This window comes from Blennius ocellaris, assembly GCF_963422515.1.
Source record: "Blennius ocellaris genome assembly, chromosome: 6".
NCBI lineage: Eukaryota > Metazoa > Chordata > Actinopteri > Blenniiformes > Blenniidae > Blennius > Blennius ocellaris.
The window spans coordinates 16,608,740-16,631,454 of record NC_137655.1 but is presented as its reverse complement, the minus strand read 5'-3'; the positions used below and the strand labels follow the sequence as shown (position 1 = coordinate 16,631,454).

General features: G+C 41.6%; 1 protein-coding gene across 3 annotated transcripts; it reads left to right on the top strand.

The window, feature by feature from the left end:
- Positions 1-969: 969 nt before the first annotated feature.
- On the top strand, positions 970-20,726 carry atf2 (activating transcription factor 2; the record flags this gene model as incomplete). 3 transcript variants are annotated; one of them, XM_080498745.1, is made up of 7 exons in its annotated part: positions 2,495-2,622; positions 4,514-4,628; positions 6,854-6,946; positions 11,205-11,477; positions 12,582-12,788; positions 15,556-15,661; positions 20,367-20,726. In XM_080498745.1, exons 1-7 carry the CDS (start codon positions 2,612-2,614, stop codon positions 20,585-20,587), a joined length of 1,026 nt encoding a protein of 341 aa, XP_080354871.1. In that variant the 5' UTR covers positions 2,495-2,611. The 3 variants fall into 3 exon arrangements, 2 of the variants coding, with proteins under 2 accessions (XP_080354872.1, XP_080354871.1); XR_013936668.1 differs by lacking the exons at positions 11,205-11,477; positions 12,582-12,788; positions 15,556-15,661; positions 20,367-20,726 and adding exons at positions 970-1,100; positions 2,106-2,202; positions 2,289-2,407 and having other exon boundaries at positions 2,497-2,622; XM_080498746.1 differs by lacking the exons at positions 4,514-4,628; positions 6,854-6,946; positions 11,205-11,477; ... (1 more) ...; positions 15,556-15,661; positions 20,367-20,726 and adding exons at positions 970-1,100; positions 2,106-2,202; positions 2,289-2,407; positions 2,966-3,148 and having other exon boundaries at positions 2,497-2,622.
- Positions 20,727-22,715: the final 1,989 nt, after the last annotated feature.

Genomic DNA, 22,715 nt, shown 5'->3' with positions numbered 1-22,715 from the left:
ATGTATTTAGACCCAGGATCATCGATCCTTTGACACACTGGCAGCCAGAAGGAATTACTTATTGGGTGTAAAAAAAAAAAAAAAATTAGGCAGGTTTTTTTTCTTCTTCTTAATAGGAATTTAAGTATTTGAATACTCGAGGATTTAATGAAGTGCAAGTGCCAAAAAATACTGCATTGCATTTTCTATGTATTGCTTCACCTTGGTCAACACAGGATTCAATTGAACTGAGGATTTAAAATGATTACATTTTTTTTTGCTTTGTGACTCAGCAAAACATTTAAAACAATAATGTGTTTATTCATGTGTTATCGGTTACATTTTAAACATTAGTAAGTAAAAAGTAACATTTTGCAGTTACATTGTGCTGTTTGTTTATGACTGTGACGTTCATGGAAGCCTAACTGTCAGCTCTCGCGATATTTCCGCACGGCCGTGGGATTTGGTAGATCGAGGGTTGTGGCCGAGGGGGTAAGTGAGCACCTAAACTGACAGCGAATGGCTTCGTAAATGCGATCAAAGACATAATTTCTGGCACTGTGAATTACTCGTGCTCTCGCACAAAGAGACGGCCTTGAAATAAACGTTGACACCTCCCGTGTTTACTCTGATATTTGGGTCCTAACATGGCGACGCTGGTGTGTGAACGCAGGAATCAGGACGCTCCGTGCAGACGCCTGAAAAAAACAGCGGAGCTTGTCTGTGTTCACAGCTGTTGGTTTTTTTTGTTTTTTGTTTTTTTTGTTTAATGCACAGAAAACTCTTAGTTAGAGAAGTCAGCGGGAGAAGCGCTGTGCGTGTTTGCCTCGAATTGCCTGGGTTTTTTGTTGGTTTTTTTGTTGTCCTGAACAAGTGAACCGAGACTCACCATGATGACACCGAGGTGTAAACAATCCCAGCAGCCGCCCTTCATCCACGGGCTTTGTCCACATACTCAGATCTGCTTGCTCATATTTATAAACAGTGAAACACACACAGGAACGTGCATCGGTTGATCTGATAGATATCTGCTTCTCGTTGATCACAGGGCGAGGAAACAGGAATTCCTTAATATGAGTGATGATAAACCTTTCCAATGCACTGCTCCTGGCTGTGGACAGGTGAGTGTGTTCTCTTTCCACTGCTGTGGCAGACTATGATGTTTCAACATCCTACTTGTCATCTTTATTTGTGCTGTACCTCTTTATTTAGTTCAATATTTAGATATCTGCTACAGTTTAAAAGTTTTAAAGCCAGTGTTTTTAAACTGTGAGAGGGTGATTCTCCTTGTTATTGTGAAACAGTTAACCTGTTGGTGCCAAATGCACCAAACAGTGATACACAGCAATAGGTATGTAATGATGTTTTGTCGATGCATTCCTGGATAAGAAATAACTCTAAAGAATTATTTAACACTCTACATCAAAAAGTCATTTTCAGCAGCTTCTTTTTGATCAATTATTCATGAGTCAAACTGCCTTTTTTCCCTCTTATTCTCAATGTCCTTCCCAGACGAACCCATGATTAAAAAGATAATTTTATTACTTAAATTTGGTTTCCTGCAACTTTATTTCTTCAAATGTCTGATTTGCCTTTTATCTGTTTATACACAGCACTTAGGTCATTAGCTGCTTGTTTGTGGTTGGGGTTTTTTTTTCTTAAATTGTGCTATTTTAATAAGCTTGATTAATGGACTTCCGCATTCCACATGTGAAATGATCAACATGAATGTATTTAGAAACCTATTCAAATGACTAGGTTTTCAAATCTGCTGAATTTGGATAGCAAACAGTCATTTGAATCTGGTGTGTTGACGCAGGATTACACTTTTTGAGACCATGTTTCTTTAAAATAATCCTATATTTCATTCCCCATATAAATTATTATCTCGTTGAAAAAAAGTGTTTACCATCTGTGTCTTCATTTAATATAAAAGTGATAAATATGTGTGACAATATGAACAATAACTATGTGAAACGAAACAAAACGGACAGAATTTTTTTTTTTCATTAAACATTAGAATAAGTGCGTGTCAGGATGAGATTTAAAAACGTGCAGGACATGTGAACCTTTTCCTGTTCTCGATCAAGTTTCATTATTATGTCTGTGTTATGGATCCCACACAGAGATTCACAAATGAAGACCACTTGGCCGTCCACAAACACAAACATGAGATGACCCTGAAGTTTGGTCCAGCGAGGAACGATGGCGTTATCATTGCTGGTGAGTGTTGTTTTTTTCCCCCCATGTTTAAATGTTGCTCAGCCTTCCTGCTGCGCTCCCTTTGCTGAAGCTTTGCTGCGTTGCAGACCAAACCCCTACGCCGACCCGCTTTCTGAAGAACTGTGAAGAAGTCGGGCTTTTCAATGAACTTGCAAGTCCCTTCGACCACGACTTCAAAAAAGCAACAGAGGATGACATTAAAAAGGTAGATCTTATTACGAAACCTGTCGTATGATCGTTTGAATTTCTTCGTCGATGCTGATTTGCCCCTCTGTGTTTGGTGCTGTGACGTAGTTACCCCTTGACTTGTCACCGCTCGCCACGCCCATCATACGCAACAAAATCGAAGAGCCCACGACTATAGAGACGCATCGAGATAGTCCTCTGCCTCATCCAGAGTCCACAACAAATGACGACAAGGTACATGTTTCTGCTTTTACCCGTCTGATAAACAATGTCCTCACTAATTTATTCTCAAATCTGCGACTCCACTGAATTAGATACTAATTCTAAAGTGTTTTATTTTGTTCCTTTCTATGTGATTTTACTTAACGACTAATATTATCCTTTTTTTTTTTTTTTTTTTTTTTTCTCATGTTGTGGAAACACAGTGAAAATTACTCGCTGTACTGCACATAATAATCACTCCTGTTTCTATTGTTCAGGAAAGCATAACGTAGCAGCATTATTTGAGAGGAATATTTAGTGGTCTGGATTTTATTGAAGCACTTTTTGCAGCTAAGGTCTTGTATGATGTTTCCAGGACTTATCTTTGCAGCCAGCCTCACTGCCAACATCCACTATAGTCCATCCTGCATCCCTCCAAGTTCCCAATGTACTCCTAGCAACCTCAGAGGCTAGTGTTGTAATACAGCAAGCTCTCCCATCGCCAACATCTAGCTCTGTTATTACCCAAGTCCCATCCACTAATAGGCCTATAGTGTAAGTAACTTAATATGTCCATTTTTGTTTTTTTCTTAAATTCCTAGATCTATATAATCATCATTTCCTTTTTAATTCTTTTTTTTTTTTGTTGATGTAGATTTGTCTTGGTGCGCTCATATTTCATGAGGCATGCGCTTGTTTTTTTTTTTTTTTAAGTTTATCTTTGCACTTTTAAGGACATTTCTTTGGGCCGTAAACATTTCATCTTCAAAAAAAACCAAAACGGTCAGTGTTGCTCTGTAACACAACAGGTGTATCTGAAAAAAATCCTATTAAAATAAGATGACTCTGTTTTCCCACTATTGAACTCAAACTGTTGCTCTGTCATGAAACCCAAATCGCAGTAACCGAATATTTTACACCATCAGAGTTTCCTCCTTCCGTTTCTAACCAGTGATGAGAATGATCACAATCAAAATGAAAATGGAAACTTGTGGGTGTAGAATTAATTGGCAATACAATAAATTATTCAGTATTTGACTTCTCTTTTTGTTTTTAGATGCACCTGTATAAGTCAACAATTTTCACTGTCTCATCCATGTCAGCGGTTCTGTTTCAGCCTTTAACTCATGGTGTGAATTCCTGGTTCGTATAGCATGGAGATACATTTTGTGAGTGTCTCTGAGGCATTGATTAAAGGTGGAAAATTAAAGTCTCCTTTGGGCTGAATATGTAAAAAAAATGTGTTAAACTGTCACTGTTGTGTGGAGATGTAGATGTCCCTTTAGAAAATGGGCCAAGTTTAAGGATTTTTGGTCATTGTTTTCATTTTTATGATGATGACTTGAAAAAAAAAAAAACCATTTAATTCTACTTTGTGAATCTATATGCAGGTTCAGGTTGAAGTTGAGGTAAACCTTGTCCCACGTGGACTCATTAGACGTGTGTGTGGCGTGAAGCTTTATCTCCCGCACATAAACAAGTACAGCGAGTGACTACCATGAACAGGAGAACAGCTCTTAATGATTTACCTTAAATCGTGGATCATGTGATGTTTTACTGTAGTAGCTATATCCCTAAACATTCATCAGCATTTTAAAACCTTGACATGGATGATGGAATGAAAACTGCCGGTGTTTCCGGATTATGGGGTCTCCTTTACCAGACTTCTTGACAAGGGCAACACTGATGGTGCTTATTAAGTTTACTGTGAAGGTAACGTAGATTTTTCGTAGCCTTGTTTGACTCTGTTACACAGCTGCCGTTTTCATAAATCTTATTTGATTTCTTCTGTTGTTGCCTGCATCTGACATTGTTTTGTTTTTTTTAAATCACCCTTTGTTTTCCATATGTGACACATGCTGAGTTTTGATTTGACGACAAAGTTGTTCGCCTCATGATGACTTCCTGTCTCTCCTCTTTTTAGCCCAGTGTCTGGTACCTTCCCTGTCCTCTTACAGCTGCCTAATGGCCAGACCATGCCAGTCGCTATACCTGCGTCTATCACAAGCTCAAGTGTACATATTCCAACTACAATCCCAGTGAGTCTTGTTTTTTTTTGTTTTTATTGGCCACACACTTCCTGCCTGTACTTTGCTTCACTGACACAGACTTTCAGCGCTCTCCAGAGCAGTAGAGGTTTTTCAGACGCGCTGTCCTGCCCGTTCCATGTCTCTCCCTTCACACTCCACAAGAACGAGAAGAAAGTTGGGCACTGCGGGGTCCCGCCAAACAAAACGACGTCATTTGGTACGGCTGTGCCAACCGCCCCGGCCGAACTGTGTGGGTGCCGCACTGCCATGTTCCAGCCCGCCGATGACTTATCATGTTGTAATCATAATTAACTTGTAATCTCACTACTGTAAGAGGCCCGCAGCTCCTTAAAAGTTCAGAGGGCGGGCTCACGCGACGCACCTGAGCACCTCACGCTTTTATTGCTGAAGCATTTCAGAGAAATGTATTTCCGAAAACATTGGAAGCGAGAAATAAGTTAAAACGCTGCTTCTCAGATGTGTGCCTGCCGTGAGGGGGCGTGGCCTACGAGTTAGACGGCTTTTTCATGGGGTACGAACTCTCCTGCTGAAATTTTTTTTTTTTTTTTTTTTTTTTTTTCACAGCCCAACTTTTCTTCTTGTTCGTATGGGTTCTTGTGGCAGTATGCTGGGGCCTTTCGTCAATTGGTGACCCTGCTATAACCCTGATATAATCAGTCGTTTCAGATGTGTTGCAGCAAAACATCTGAACATGCAGATCAGGGTCTTGAAGCCAGTGAAGCCAAATGCAGGCGGACACACCCACCTCTCACAAACGTATAAATGCATGAGCCTTGAAAATTGAAGTAATGTGACGTTTCTGGGGTCTGATCGTGTTAATAGAAAGTGTCTTATATCTTATTGATGTGTAAATATAATATGGACAACTCCAGAGCAGGTAAGTACCCTTCGGCTTAATGTGATGGTATTTAGTTGTGTCTGTAAATGCCTGTAGAGTTATTTACTCATTATTAGAATCATTTTCATAGTGAAGAGTTGATTTACACAATCCTCTGCTTGGCGGTAGATTTACATGTGAGTTACTCACTATGTGGTAACCATAATTCTTAATTGTTTTGTGGGAGGTTGCGTACATCGATAAATCTGAAATCCGTCTAAAGTCATGCTTACATGTGACATTAGGTGCAGAGGTGTATTAGTTAATTCAGCGGAGGGGCTATTTACTGCTTTGGCACCTCAGATTTGGCAGCCAGTTCAAAACAGAAGAGTCGAGTGAAATGATGGACCTCCACTGTGTGTCACTGTGACAAAGACACGGGCTGAGGTGCAGCAGCCAGCAGGCTCCAGTCCAGCACACTTTACTGCTATTTGTCCTTGTACAATTAAAATTGATGCTCTTGATTTCTGGCAGAGCCGATAGATGATTCGATTGATGTGTTTTGTAAGCTGCAGTACATGCCAGCTCCTCACTTACAAATGAAAGTCTTTTTTTTTTTTTTTTTTCCTTGAACTCCCCCATGTGGAAGCTTGTCTCGTTGTTCACTGTTGTGGTGATTGTCTGTGTGGAACACTGAACAGCAGATGATTATCTCCTGATAGCTACACAGCAGGGAAAAACCTCTTTCTTTCCCGGTCTGTGGGGATAGGGAAAGCCTTTGACAAGTAAAAGAGGGCAAAAGTAGACGGAGAACACGAGCCACCAGTGGGCCTCCCTTTCACTCGATCATCTCGTCGTCCTCCTCCTCCTCCCTCTTTCCTCCTCCTCCTCCAGCTCACCCTGCCTCCCTCTGTCTCATTGTCAGCGACTGTGAAAGGAGGCCTGAGTCTGGCCTTCTGACTCATGTCTCTCTATCCTCTCCTCAGCTTCCCCGTCCATATGCTCGCACGCAGGCAGGCAGAGGTTCATTAGCGTGCACACTGCATCTCCATGTGGCGCTGCCTCCACAAAATAACAGGCCATCCAGCCTAATGAGGCTGAGATATGAGGAAACTCTGAGAGCCTGCCATGAGTGTGTGTGTGTGTGTGTGTGTGTGTGTGTGTGTGTGTGTGTGTGTGTGTGTGTGTGTGTGTGTGTGTGTGTGTGTGTGTGTGTGTGTGTGTGTGTGTGTGTGTGTGTGTGTGTGTGTGTGTGTGTGTGTGTGTGTGTGTGTGTGTGTGTGTGTGTGTGTGCGTGCGTGCGTGTGCGTGGGAGCCTCGCCTGCTTTTCCTTTTTTTTTTTTTTTTACTCCCGAAGACTAATTTTCCCCGTACTCGTCTGTGTCTGTGCCGTCAGCTTGTCAGACCTGTCACCGTCGTGCCTAATGTCCCCGGGATCCCAGGACCTCCTTCGCCACAGCCTCAGACCGCCCAATCAGAAGCAAAGCTGGTATTTATTATCCCTTCTTTTCTTAACATCAGATATCAAACCCATGTTGAAGTTGTTATTTCCCATCTGAGAGAAATGATAACAGCTGAGGTAATAAGAGAGCATGACTAACTGGAACAATGAGACAGTATTTTTTTTTTTTTTGGAGGAAATGAGGTTGATGCCACTAGATTCATATGTAGTCTTCCAAAATAGTTAGAGTGTAGTGATATTTCATATTCCCTCTTTTAATGGCAAGCTGTCCTCCTGCACCTGGGGTGTATATAAAAACTATATACAGCTATTTTAATATTTAAAGTAAAGTTTGTTTTTGTTTTTTCCTGATGGTTTAGTTAAAACATAAACTACCAGCCTTAAGAATACAATAAGAATAATAAAACCATGACAATTACATATAAACAATAATCAGACAGGGCTTTTAAATCATATTGAAATGACTCACTACATGCTGGTGTGAGAAGTCTTTTTTTTTTTTTTGCCTATATTAATAACATTTGATGCACATGGTTATGTGCATTGACACTTGATGTCAATCAAAAGTTACAATAAAGCTTTGGTAACAACGTTGGAATTACACATTACAACAACCGTTGCTTGTGTTTCACGTTTCCTTTCTAGGTGTGAATTGGAATTAACAAGTGATTGAGAAAACGGTTGTGCAGACGAATGTGAAGCACCAATAATCAAAGCTCTCCTGATTTTTAACACGATGCAGCTGTTGCTACGAACTCCCCCATCTTTCCCCGAGTAATTCGCTGCAGTCTTGAAGTCCTGTATTGGAAGTGATAGTTGAAGGGCAGGGATACAAAGTGCTGTGAGGGAGTTCAGTGGCAATGTGATGAAGCACGGATCACAGAACCTGTAAGTGTTCGCAGCATGCTCCGCCTCTGGAAATTAGCAGATAAACTGCAGAGGGGAGGTGTGCATGTTGGGAGGGGAAGGATTGATCTTGACTGGCGAGGAAGAGAAAGGAAGTCAAGGGGGGGGGGGGGGGGATGTCGAGGATCATGGGGTACGGAGATGACAAACGTGGAGACAGCGTTGTGCTCAGCACGCCGTCACCAGGGCCAACCAGAGCGAGGGCGGGGGGGGGGAAAACCAGCGAAAGCCAGCTGGGGGCATCCTGGCACATGCTCAGCGAGGCACATTAAGTCGGCCTCACCCTGCATGGAACCTTTTGTTCAGCAGAATCCTGCCTGACCTGCATCCCCCCCCCCCCCCTCCCCTCTCACTCACGCCGCCTCCCACCGCACTCAGCTCATCAGCAAACACCTAATGAGCCTGCGTCAAGAAAACAGACCCCCAGCTCAACCTGCCCGCTCCCCGCACCCACCCGGCTCTCGGGGGGGCGTGGAGACGGCACTTTACAAGGACTGATGATGCTGCAAAGACCACAATAATGATAATTAACTTGCTGAATTTAGAAGATTATGCTGTTAATTAGTTGCAAAATAAAGATAAGTAATATAGTAGCAGATGGTTGAATAACACCCATGAGATGGAGGGTTATTACACTGATGAGGTTTCCATGGCAGAGATGAAATATGAATCTGACTGGCTTTTCCTCGCTTTCTATGGGCCATTCCAGGAGAATAATATCTTGTTTCTGCCAGAAGAGCTTCTGGAAGGGTATTACACGATAAACTAATTTGGTAGATAGATTGGTCTGGCAAAGGCAGTTGTTAGAATAATGCAGTCCTCTGTTTTCCCATGTAAATGTATTCCCTCTCACTTTGTTATCGCTTCGAAAAGGCTCATTCACTTTCACCTTGTTTGTTCAGTGTTTGATGCGAGAGGAATTGACCTGTGAGTCTCGGACACCAATCTTTGGAGGGGTATAGTCCCCGAGAATGGGAAGTGATTGTGTGTGGCTGGTGGAAGTGTTCAGACGGCTTTTTTTTTATTTATTTTTTTATGTGGATACTTTGGGTCACATTATGTGCTGTGCCTGACCAGATTACGGCATAAGAAAAATAAATGTGCTTGTTGTGAAAGCCTTGTGCCTTTCAAAGGTGAAGTGTCCTATTTTATAACCTTTGTGCAACAGAAAGATGAGGAAGGAGGAGGATCTTCCACATAACCTTGTAAATATTGTTGCTAATGATGTCAGGGATTCAGCCTCTTTTTTTCTCCACTCCCCTGGCTGTCTTAAACGCAGTGAATTCATTAAAGCACAATATTTGGTTTCCTACCAAATGGATTAAACTGAATAATAATTCAAGTAGGGTTTATTATTAAAGGGGTATTGTACAAAACTTTGCAATATCTCGTCTGTGCATTAGGTGGCAGTAGTGAGTCAACCAAGTTATCTTGGTTCCAGCGATTTTGTATTTCTGTTATTGTTGGGGGGGGGGGGGGGGGGGGGTGTTAGTAATTATTAAGCACACCAGCCTCTGTTGTTGAGATCTGTGTTTACTATTTAATCTGCCATTTTTCTCACTGGATTGAGCACTGACTGAGCTGGATGCACAAAACTGGACCTGCTTGAGCGAGTTGGTTAACTTTCTGACTTCAGTATCCATATTTACAGCACAACCCATTGTGGTCCTTAATTCTGACTCATTTCCAGAAGTTTTAAATACATGTTTTTACATACTGTCCCCTTTAACCACATCTTCTCTGAACTTATTTGAGCACGGTTTTCTAAGGCAGACAATGTTGACATTTTCTAGCTTTTTGGCTTTTCAAACACAGTTGGTTAAAGACCATGTTTATAACTTAAAAAAAAAAAGGTGTGTTTGCATTTCTGAGGCTTGAGGTATTAGAAAACCTTAAACATGCTGTTTCTCACCTTGAGTCATTTCTTAGTGTTGTAAACTGCTGTTAGTGATAGGAGCACCATACATGGTATTATAGTCTTATTTTATGTTCTTACGCTTGGCATTTCACAGAAATGCAGGTGGGAAAAAAAAAAAAGGTTTATTTCACTAATGTTTATGAAGTGTGTATGGATCGTAATGAGATTTTCAATCATAAACTCTTCACAGTACAGGTCATGCAAAATATTTGGATGTTTTGTAAATGTAAATATTTCTAGAAGGTAAAAAAATGTTTTAATTTAAAACGTAAATTCTAAAAAATAATAATACAATAATACTAATTTCCTGTGTCTCCAGCCTGGTTGAACATGTTGATAGATTTTGTGGAGCAATTCTTGTTTTTATGAGGAAATTAATGTTATTTTTTGACATAAGGGTCATATAAATATGGCATTATATTATCATTATGAGCACAAATAACAGGGCACACAGACTCACTACATTTTTGTCAACCCTCCTAGAAGTTTCCTTGATTACATCCATTATGGTCTCTCCAGTTCCCTCACTTGTTTATCTCCTCACACACATCTCCTGCCTCTCTAGTTTTGCTCCAGCGAGTGTAGCTCATGCTCTGGCTCCGCATCTCATCCTTGCTGCCATCCAAAGCATTTGAGATGCAGAATTTGAAATCCTTTGTATGGGTTGTTATCAACATGGTCCAGAAACCGATTGCTATGATCTGATTGCTAACGTTTCACTGGTTCAGTCAATCATCTCGTCCAACATGTTCCTTTTGTTTTCCGACTCCCCCAAGCTTTAGTGATGCACAAATCAGCATAATGCCAGGGGATGAATACTAAACCCAGAATATAAGACAACCCAAACCAGCCGTTCGAAGAACTGAATCGTTGCTTCAACAGAGATTCAGAAATCTTCAAAATGGGCCATTTTAAATGGTTTAAAACCGTCATCAACTTGCCTTCACTAAAGAAATAGTTTGAGGCTGTTTGGATCCATAAATTGACTGAGAAACATGATCCAGAGTGCACTGCAGCCACAATCTGCATTTCAACACCAAAAAGAGCAAGAGCTTGTTAGACCTGCAACATTCCATAAGTACACGTACTGAGCTCTGACTTCAACGGCTCTGAACATGTGTGAAAGGACTTAGCAGTCGTTCATCCACTGTCATGAAGTCTGAGAGCATCTGCTGATCAATTATGGATCCAGATTGATGCCTAAGTGGCTTCTAAAAATTCCTCATTTGTAGGTTGAGAAGATGTAAGAGAGAGAATGTAGCATTTAATGCTTTTCCGCACGATTTGTAATTGTAATTGATGTGTTTCAGGTATTGTTCATATTAACGGTTGCGGAACTCAGTTATTTTCATCATAAACTTGGACCTGTACATGAATATCTAACCGAGTGTATACTGTAATATATATTTTTTTTTAAAGTTTTTTAAATTGACTAACATTTTTGGGCTATTTTCCTTCCAGAAACTGAAAGCCACATTAAGCCAGCAGCTTCCTCAGGTAACAAACGGAGACGGCGGTGAAGTCCAAAGCAGTGCTGTAACCCACACTGCAGCTCCAGCCTCTCCTGCCCCGCCCCCGGCTCCTGCCCCCACCGCCGTCCTGACTCCGGCTCCGGCTCCAGCTCCGGCTCCAATTCCCGTTCCGGTTCCGGCTCCGGCTCCTCATCTGCCCACCCCCGAGGAGCCCTCTGCACACTCTCTCCAGCAGCCGGCCACCTCCACCACAGAAACGCCGGTGAGTTTCTCCAGTTGGCGGCGGCGGCGCCATCGTCCTGCTCCTCTTTGTCACAGGTGTCCAAAAGAAGAAAGCTCCAGGGTTTGTCTTTTTTATGTGGGTTCAGAGTCTAAAAGTCCATATTCGCTGAGTTTAAAGTGCCAGAATCTACTTTAGACCAACAACAAATTCAGTTAGTCTTTTTAAAAGACGGGAAATCTTTGATTTTGTTAATGGAGTTTATTGTATCTATTAGAAATGGAGTCCTGTCATGTAAATTCTTTTACAAATTTTCTTTTTTTTTAATTCATCAGTGGCGTTAGCTGTCTATATGAGTTGGGTACCATAAAAGTACTTAACTATAAAAATAAAGTACTGTATTATTCAGCAGTTTTAAGGATTTTTCTAAAATGGCCTCATTCAGGCTCTTTCAGATGTGAATCTGTTTTATTGAGTCTTTAATACTGGTGACTGATGGTTGAGACATTCTAAGCTGCGTCTCAGCAATTTGTAAAAGAACAATGATTTTCATCCATTATGACAATTTAAAGACTCCATAGCAAATCAAAAACTCTGAACTTTCAACTCAAATGAAGAAAATGCTCACATCGAATGAACTTTTTTTAATTTCTGAACCTGCGATGAGCATCATGGAAATCTGAAATCCTCTTTGCTTCACTGATTCTCCTCAGAATTATATTGGCAAAAGTCTTGTCACCTGAGTATGTTTTTACAAATTCACCCTCACAGAATCCATTTGATGCTAATGTAATTTTTGCTGCAGCATTTTGTTGCACTCACATGTTCAGTTCTTGGCCTCAGTGTTGTTTTCTGTGTTGATCAGGGGACAAAATGATGGTTTTAGTGGAAGACATGCAGTTAATTGTCTTCGTAGTTTTTATAGTTTGTAAGGCTTGTTTTGGTCCTCATATGTTTAACCCCCCAGGTTCAATTATATTTCAGAATTTCTCAATGTTGGCACATAATGATCTACCAGACCTAACGTCTACACTTGGATTGCAGAAGGACATAATTATTCCATCAAAGTCACTTAAAAAAAAAAAAGATGTTCAAGTCACACATGGCACGATCGATAATATTATTATTTATGGTGTTGTTGTACAGGCATCCCCGGTGCCCCCGGCGCAAAACCCTCCCAGCACGGGGGGCCGGCGGCGCAGAACGACAAGCGAAGACCCCGACGAGAAGCGACGCAAGTTCCTGGAGCGTAACAGGGCCGCGGCTTCCCGCTGCCGGCAGAAGAGGAAAGTGTGGGTCCAGTCGCTGGAGAAGAAGGCCGACGACCTGAACTCCATGAACGGACAACTCCAGGTGCTCCACACATCTTCCTTTTCCAGCTCGCGCATGTTAAAGCTTTTCCTTCACCCTTGCCTTTGTTTGTATTCATTGGTGTGTTTGCTTGCCTGTGTGTGTGTGTGTGTGTGTATGTGTGTGTGCTGTTGGCGTGCCGGTCTCTCCATCAGCTCGTGCTGTTAGCGTAAGCACGCGCAGACTTTCCTCTTCTGCGGTGATGAAGTCATTAAAGCCGATTAAGAAGAGCTGCCGTGTGACAGCAGCGGTGTGTGCGAGCCCTTTACATCGATATGTCCCTGTCAATAAAGATGTATCCTCCAGATGTCAGTCGCACACAAGCGTGTCTTCGCTTCTGTCTCAGCAGTTTACTGAATGGCCTCAAAAATCTCCCAGGGAAAGGTGTCTTTTTGAACCTTCATTTCACTGCAAGCAATTAGGATCTGATGCTGACAAGTTCGAAACAGTTCATGTATCTGCTGTCTCTGTTGATAAGTGTGAGCCGGGGGTGCGGCACATCGGTGTTCCACACAATTAAATGAGATGTGCTGTTTATTTGCTCACTGTCGGATTTTCTGTGAAAGCAGAATAAGATGCAGTGGGTGGAGGCGGGGGGGGCGGGGGGGTGGGGGGGTGCACAGCAGTTGAAAATAAATGAGTTCATCTTGTTAATATCTGGTTCAAACTCCAGTTATCACCGCTCGTCATGGGTGTGCTAACCAGGAGGTTTATTTAAACAAAGGTAGATGGAAAAGGGAAGGATGGGAGAGGGTTTTGAGGTTATCGATGGCGAGCGCGTCACGGTTAACTACAAAAGAAAGGAACAACATGTGGCAGAGAATAAAGGGCGCTTTATACAAAGGCATTAATCAGCAGTGCAGTTTTAGTTAAAACCCCCATGCTGACATGGCCCAGCTGATCAGCGAAACTGCCTCTAATGATGCACAATTATTTTAACATCATCCTTAACTGGCTTTTTAATGAGGTGTCAGACCAGGCAGCTCACAGAGCCTCCAACATCACCCAAGGCCCATTTGCCCAATTTTGATTAATTCACAAAGTTGGAAACGAGTTTAAAAACTCTTGAAAGTTCACTTTAAAAAGCCTCTACATGTTACAGGTTGTTGTTACCGTTGGCGCAAGCATCGCCGACACGAGTGCTGTCCTGTTGCTCATGTCACGTTTTGGACAAATGAGCCTCGGTGTTCTGGATTAGAATGTTCTGAAAGGAAGATGATGCTCACAGAGTACAGCGAGCACGTTGCCGGCTACATGTGAAACATAGGCTGCTTCCAGCTGTGTTTAAATCTGTCTCACAATAGCTCCGCCCTGCCAACGGCAGCAAGCCTAAACAGATGGAATCAAATAAATTGGCTGCTTTTAGACTAATAGATTAAGCCACCCTTAGTCCTTTTTTAAAGGAGAAAAGAAGGCGCTTAAATCTGCCATTGGGTGTTCGACGGGCCCCCGGCCGCTCTAAATCCAGTTAAAGTCACCTTCAGCGTAATGTGGCTCACTTTTACGACATGCAGAAATCCTCGGCTCCCCCGGGAGCCGTAATGACATAAGAGTGTAAATCTCGGCAGCATCTACGAAAGTCGCACTGACAATCTGAACGGTTCACCTCTGACAAATGTGCTGCAGGGTAGCCATTGAAGGCCCATAATTATAGTGCAGAGGGAAAAAAACATAAATGAAAAGTGCATCATACTTTATTCTGAATTCATTCATTATACTGTTACCGACCCTTGTGTTGGCTGGGTTTTTTTTCTGGAAGGAAATACGACTTTATTTGGTACAAAGTCGTGGTCACGCGGGCTTACTGTACACTGTTTCACCATTTCAACCCATTTATAAGTCATTTTAAAAGAAAAACTACAATCTCACCGCAGTTATGTTGGCAAACATACAAACACATGCATTTGCTTTATAAATACGTTTTTTGGGTTGTGAGTACTGTCTACTTTGCAAATATATTTGGTGCGACCACCGTTTTCCATTAAAGTAGTCTCAATTCTTCACATGCATATTTTGAACAAACTGACTGTTTTAAAACATGTTGGCAAACTGAGCAGAGATGTTCTGTGGAAGGAGATCGCTTCCGTTCCTTCGGTTTCTTCATGGTAACATTTATTTAGCATTTATTTTTTTAAGATGCTTGAGGTGATTCCTAAAAAAAAAAAAAAAATTGGCTGTTAATATGGCATTGTTTACTTCTGTTGCTGAATAAACTGGACCCGTTACTGCTGCGATCACCAAATGGATTAACTGACCTGACGAGGAATTTTCCCAGCACCGTATGTCAACATCCATTTTGTCTTATTCAGAACCATTTTTCTTCCTGGTGCTGGTTTTCAGGTTACAACTGGTTTATGTTGTCTAATTATACATGCTCTGTGTGGGTGAAAACAAAGTCCAAAGGTTAAAATTACACTTCAGATGTACATTGTGGCCAACAGGGGGCACTGACCTTTACATATATCGGGTATTGAAATGTAAATGTAGATTATGAATCCACATTGATTTAATATTTAAAAAGATAACGAATGGTTCGTGGCATTTGAAAAGTCCAAGATGTATGTAAAAATGCTGAAAGGGAGAAGAAAAAAACAGTCTTAATTTTCTGTTTTGATTCACACCAAAAGCTTGAATCTGACCTTCTGCCGTCTGCCTGGAAAATCACTTTGGAGGATTTGAACTGCGTGCACCTGTCGCCTGTTTGTCTTCATGTTTTCGTTTGACACCCCTCGCTTATTGAGTGCCGCTGTGTGTCTCCGCTCTCCTTAAGAATGAAGTCACCCTGCTGAGAAACGAAGTGGCTCAGCTGAAGCAGCTTCTTCTGGCTCATAAAGATTGCCCTGTAACCGCCATGCAGAAGAAATCTGGCTATCACAGTGAGTAATGCTCCATTATTTTCAGCCCGAGGCTTCCAGTGAAACGTGTCTAAAATGAGCTCCAGCTAACCACCACAAGGACATGTCTTACTTACGGCCAGGCAAGAGAGCGTGTGACTTATTAGGTTCCTTTTTTTTCCTCTGTTTGTTTTTTGAAGAAAAAAAAAAAAAAAAAAAAAAAACTTTACAAAAGTTTGGGTATTTATGTGTGAGGGGATTTGCGAAACTCTCAGAGATTGTATTTGTCCCCATCTGTTGAAGAGGCCACAGGTGGCATCCTCAAGCAAGCAGCATTTTCTCCTCGTTTGACACCCAAATAAACATTTGTTAGATGAAGTTAAATGTATTTTTCAGAACGGGTGTTAAAACACCAAATGTGTGAGAGTCAAAAATCTGGATGGCAGAGCACGGTCTCCACTTGTGTGTCACCTACGAATAGTAATTAAAGTGTTTGTTTTTGAACATGCTCCTCTTAAAATGAACACCGATTATGAATGTTTTAGAATATGGGACGATTGTTGCCATTTCTTTTCAAACTTCCCATTGTCGCCCCCCGTGCTGCGCGGTGTCATCACAGGGTCTCATTTAGAATCATGTCGCCTATTTTTCTTCGTTTTCCCCCGGACTGGGGCTCTGTCATGCTGATTCTCAGCTCATAACTCACCGTCTCCCTCAGACGTGGCCGGCGTTCGCTCCGGGCCACTCCGCCACCGTGCCGCCGAAGCCTCCACTGACTTGTATTGACAATGATTGCCACTGAAACGAGTCCATTAAAGCGGCGAGCTCGACAAGACCGCCGAAACGCTCTCGTTGCACGGCGTCCAAACCAAGCCGCGCTGTTCATTATGCATCTCTTGTTGCTAACCGCTCCGCAGACACGCGTCGCGTGCATTATGGGACTGATGGTTTCCCGACCAGAGCGGGGCTGTCACAGCCAGGTCTCATTTGGCGCGCTGCAGATTGTTTTGAGCCGGATCGGCAGATGAATTGGGTCATCTTCCTCACGTGTTTGCTGAGGAAGCCCGTCCTCTCTTTACAGACCTCTGTGAAGGATGACATTTGAAGCACCTTACTTTTTTTTTCTTTTTTTTTTTTTCCACACTGTTTGTGAAAGTATAACCTCATCCAAATACCCAAGTTCATTGGTTTGGTTCATGATGACAGCTTGTAGATTGTTATTTTTTTTTCTTTCTTTCTCCACGCTCAGAAAGAAAGTCAACTAATGCGAAAAGTGAAATATAGAGTGGTTGAATGGCAGCATAAAATACTGCACGAACTCCTCCACCAATGTACCCTGAACTTCATCAGCATCGTGTTCATTAGACAGTTTTCCATTTTGCTCCAATTTCAACTTGAAGTGTGTGGCGTTATAGGTCAGTTTGGTTCCATAACGTATGACTTAAACGTGAACACAACACATACAAAGAGTATATAAATAGCGTCCGAATTATTCCTGTCGTTCTGAATCGTGAGCTGAAATGGTTAAATAATTAAATAAATTGCACATCTATTTGAGTTTATATGTAATAAAGTTCAAATTAATTGGACATTTCCCAACTTTAATCGAATGAAAAAATCTTTGCTATGCGATAATATCAACTTTATTTATTCGTGTAAGATTGAAACGTGCTGTATAAGTAAACAAGACTAAGCGTGCCGCTATGAAAACACCAACTGAAATGAACAAAAAACATTAACTTAGTCATTTAATTAAAGTGAGTTTGAAGAAAAGACGTGAAAAAAATAACTTTTGCTTCCTTTAGATCTTCAGATGAAGGCTTTTAAATGTTTTTTAGCAGGTCGGCCCACGTACAACAACCAGATAATCTCAACCAGCGAACTTGTTACCGGTTAGAAGTTCATACTAGTAGTTTGTCTATTTGACAGCAAGTCATTGGAAATTGTAGCATAGACTTGACTAGTTTAGATCAGATTAGGGTCAGGATTTAACTCGGAAAGGGACCATTTTAATTAATAAAATAAAATCTAAATCTCACAGGAAGCCAATGAAGTGAAGAAAGTGGAGAAAATGTGACGCGTTCATCAGTCATGTTGTGACCCTCATCATATTCTTTGTCAACCTTGTTGCTTTGCCCTCACCTTTTCCCTTTAAGGGTTTATTTTTAGTCAACTGAAACAAGCCCAGGTACAAACATAAATACTTCCCATGCAACTCGTTCGATTAAAGTTTGACCACAATCTGAACACAGAACTCTGAATGGACCAAACACAGGGAGGAATGGAGGAATTTTCTGCTGCTGGGTCGACTCTTTTATAAGTTTCTTTATAAGCTGTTGTGGAGTTCTTCGCTAGTAAACAACAACACGGAACACGGCGGCAATTAGCCATGCAGCGTGTTGCATTTAGCCACGCGCACGACATTGTTGTGGGAGGTTGTGTTCTAGGAAGCACATACTAACTGCTGTTGTTGCTTGGGCCACAGTGTGAGCATTGCTCAAGAGGAGAAGTAAAAACCAACTTCAACTGCAGCATGGAATCTTTTTTTTTCACACCTAGCATCAGTGTCCATGTGTTGCAAATGGTATTATGAAAGTTTTTGTTTTTTTAAAACACACAGTAAACTGTAATATAGTGTAATAAAACGATTGCACTGGGTATTACTTCATTCTCAGACACTCTCACTATGAGAATAAAAGTCCACAAGGTTCATTCTGTCCCTCCATCCAATCCGATGACGTAGCGGAATGGTACGGTGGCCCAGCAGGGCCAACAGCACAACACAACAGCATTTATTCACATCTTTTCTCAAACTGCATTAACCTGTCACATAATCAGTTTGAACAGTGTGATAGATACACCTTAAACATGCTTGCAACGTGTTACAACTGTGTTTTTCTTTCATGTTTTATGATTCTAGTAACCCCCCTCACCAGCAGGTCTGCCCCCTGTTGCACCAGCAACACCGTTTCTGTTCATTAGAAAAGTGCCTCACTTAACTCACTCACTCATGTACAGTCTTCCAGCTTTCTGTTTTCTCGATGTTATCCGTCCCGTAAGACCACGCTGCCCTCCAGACCCCGTAATACCCTTCATCGTCCTGCCGAGGCGCAGCCATGGCAGGTGGAAGGAAATTACCCAGACTGCCCCGCAAACAAGCCAGGACATGCTTTCACTTGGCACGGCAAACCGTCCATCTGTTGACGGCGAACCTCGCTTCAGAAACCAAGAGAGTGGAAAGAAGCCCCCCACCCCCACCCCACCCCCCCGTGCCCGGGGACCCCGGATTTTTTTTAGAGTATTATGATGTATCAGCCAGCCACCACTTAATGTTGTTAGGAGTAATAATGCTCAGTTCAACGTGGAACAAAAACCACCAAGCTGATTTATTCCGAGCCTGACCTTCTGCGTGGTGAAACAGCGAAGGGAGTTTATAGCTGTTTGACATTCACTTGCACTAAATCACACGGTCAAAGTCCGGTCCGGAAGGCGGACGAGGCCTCGTGTGTGTGTGTGTTCTGTGTGTGTGTGTTTCGCGCTTTAATTGCTACAGAATCAGTATTTTACATTTTCAAATACGAGGCCCAACCATCAATTACAAAGTGCCATAGCAAGTGACTTCATATCATTAGCAATATTAATTATCACGGTGCTCCTTATTCCTTTATGAAACAGAGCATGAGAGTGGAGTCTTTTTTTTTTTCTTTCTTTCTTTTTTTTTTCCATCAGGATCCAATTAATTCAATGCAACTGCCTAACAGCTGGTGGCATTTCGACTCCAAGTCTTCCCTACTCTCCAGTGTGAGCATCATTAAAATCAGGTGCTGTAATCATCTGTCGCTGCAGTAGTTGGCAAGGTAACAAAAAACAAATGAGAATGCAGTTAGGGATGGGAAACACTGCCACATGCCCCAGAATGTAATGTACACTTATGATGTGGGTTTAAATTGACATTGGAGCTGTAATTAAAGGAAAGGGTGCAGAAGTAGCATTATGGGGATTAATGAAATGGTTTGCACGCGCTACATGCAAATCGCTGTATTATGTCTGATGGGGCCTACGTGACGCAGCTATCCCCGAGCCTCCCGGGTTATATCGCGCGAAATAAAAACGTTCGGATACCGGGGGCGGTGCAAACTGCCAATTTTTTGGTTTGTCTTCAAGGCAAGCTGGACATTTTGTGGACATTTTTCTCCTCCTCCCGTCTGAAAGGCTTCATCAGTTCTGACCGACTGACCTGAGAGTTCACTTTTTAGATTGTGTAAGTCTTTGTTCCTGCGGGGGTGATTAACACCCGGGTCATTTGTTTTCCGCCACGTTCTTGGCACCGCCGGTCAGGTGAGAGTCTTTAACCCCTAGATTACTATCCTGTCCCCGATGGGTAGGTGTGGTCTGTATTTCGTACCAGGATTCATTTCTAGAAAATTCCCAAACTACAAGAAAGCAGAAAATCCGATATTAAAAGGTGCATTTAGTTTTTTTTGGGAGGGTAATAAAAGAGGGAAGTAGACATTCTTTCTCACTGTACATTGATGCTTCCACAGACATGGAATTAAAATACGTCCCTTCAATGTAAAATAAGAGGTTTAGGTCACATGATGTGAGGGTAAGAGCAGCTCAACGTATCTATATTCAGCTTTAAAGTTACAAGGTGTAAATGTAAGTAAACATCTTACAAAAAAAAATAGAATTGTACAGAACGTGGGTCTGTTCAGGCTCCAGCGCTTGTTTTCTGGTGTCGTTTCAGTCTCTGACAAAGACGAAAGCTGCGAGGAGATGTCGGTCCCCAGCAGCCCCCAGAACGAGGCCATCCAGCACAGCTCCGTCAGCACCTCCAACGGCGTGAGCTCCTCCTCCTCTTCCTCCTCCTCCTCCTCATCCTCCGCGAACCCGGCCGTCTCGGCTCCGTCCGGCGCCGCGGTCAACCAGAGCACAGAGGAGGGCCAGTCCCAGCCCCCGGGGAGTTGATCGTCCCGACGTGTGCCCGAACGTCACCGCCGCTCTCTTCCGTCGGGAAGGGGGTCTCTCTCTCTCTCTCTCTCTCTCTCTTTCTCTCTCTCTCTCTCTCTCTCGTTGACTCGGATCGGTTGGTTTTCTTCACGTTTGGTCCATTTTGTACTTCATAGACGATGCTTTTTAAAGATGCAAAGGTTTTCTCTGGAATCGAAGGAAACAAAAGGAAAAGGCACTTTAGGTGTAATTCATGTGACTTATTTATTCATTTATTCAATTTTTATGTAGTTTCTATTTCAATGCCATTCAGCGAATTGTTAGCAACTTTACCAAAGTTTGTCGTGACTTATCTGTAATTTATTTGATCTTATGACTTTTCTAAGCACTTAAGTTACTGCAAACACTTTAGGTTTTTTTTTGTTTGCTTTTTCCATTTTGCACATACTTGAGGGATGACGGGTTTGCTCTTTAAGGAGATTGGCAGTCCACAGGTTAGAGATCACACCGACGTAAACGGCGAAATCAGATTTTTTTTTTTCTTAAACTGCGCGAGTGAAATCAGCTGGAGACTCGTTTTGCAGTTTGAATGTTTTGAGCTCACCTCCGCTTGTAAAATGGTGTTGCGAAGTTGGGCTGGTTAGGTGTGTGTGTGTGTGTGTGTGTGTGTGTGTGTGTGTGTGTGTGTGTGTGTGTGTGTGTGTGTGTGTGTGTGTGTGTGTGTGTGTGTGTGTGTGTGTGTGTGTGTGTGTGTGTGTGTGTGAGTGTGTGAGTGTGTATGTGAGTGTGCATGTTCTTTCATTAACATTCCATCTGTAGTCTTGATTGTTCCTGAAGCAGTGATTGTAGAGTTGCAGTACCTTGTTTCCATTACTCAATCATGGTGATGTTGACTTCATTCAGTGCCATTAATGTTTTTGTACAAATTACTTCCCTACATTTAAAAAAAAAAAAATAGAAAATGCAGATTAGTTGATTGCTGTTCTCTCCTGTGAAGGTTCTCATGAACCTGATTGCTCAGTAGAAATCTCTTGCTTTGTATACAGTCTTTGCGTTTCCAGTGACTCTTTATGGCTTTAGTGTCTAATGCAGAACACTTACGGACATTCTTTTTTCATGATTGCAATTAGATTTTTTTAGAAAGCATTGTAAATACCATCAATGATACATTGTATGTGATCTTTCTTGGTATTATGTAAATTGTTTTTTATATAGGATTGTCTGGATTCTGTAGCCGATGAGCCCTTTTGATCACATGAACTTTGTTAGCAGTTAAAAACTGACCTTTCATTACAATGCCGCCTCTTCCTGACTCCGTAGGCTGTCATGTAAAATATAAAAGCATTCAGATGTGAACTGGAATCACATCATGTATATTAGACGTACACTAGTTCACCTCCTTAGGAATTGTGAGCATTTCCTCATTGGAAAAAAAAAAAATAAAAAATCGCAAGAAGCAAATCGCTCCATGAAGTCAATTTACCTTTTTTTCTTTTCTCTCTCTCTTAGTCTGTTCTGGCTTACTACTGTGTAGTTTTACAAGAAGCTAACACCTTGTTTTATTTAAAAAAAACAAAAAGAAAAAGAAATGTTTCTAAAGGTTTACTATGTGTTATCTGCATGAGATAATAATTCTCTGCGAGAATTTACCTGTTTATTTAATCTTGTCTCAGATGAATATCATTAATCTATTACAACTTAAGTTGAGAAACCTTTGCTTGGTTTTCTTTTGTTTGTTTGTTTGTTTGTTTTACCTAAACTGAAATGAAAACGGGGTGTGATACTGTGTTGAAATTGTACTTGTAATGTGAAAGTTATGTAAAAAAAAATTTGAATCGATAAGTTGTTGTAATAAACCTTTTAATATCTCTTTAAAGTTCATCTCGGCCTTCGTTTATTCTCCTCTCTGACTTCATACCAAGACATTTAACATTAAATGAACGATGAAACATCCACATGATCATAATTGTTCTGCTTTTGTCCATTTGAATATGAATAGTGTTAAATAGGGACTACAGATGCAAATTAGCTTCAAGCTACAATCTGGTATAGTGCATCAAATGGCAACATTTATGTTTTAACTGTACATTGTCCCTTTTAAATAAATTTTATATTCATTCATTCAAACGCATGGAGCTGTGGCAGG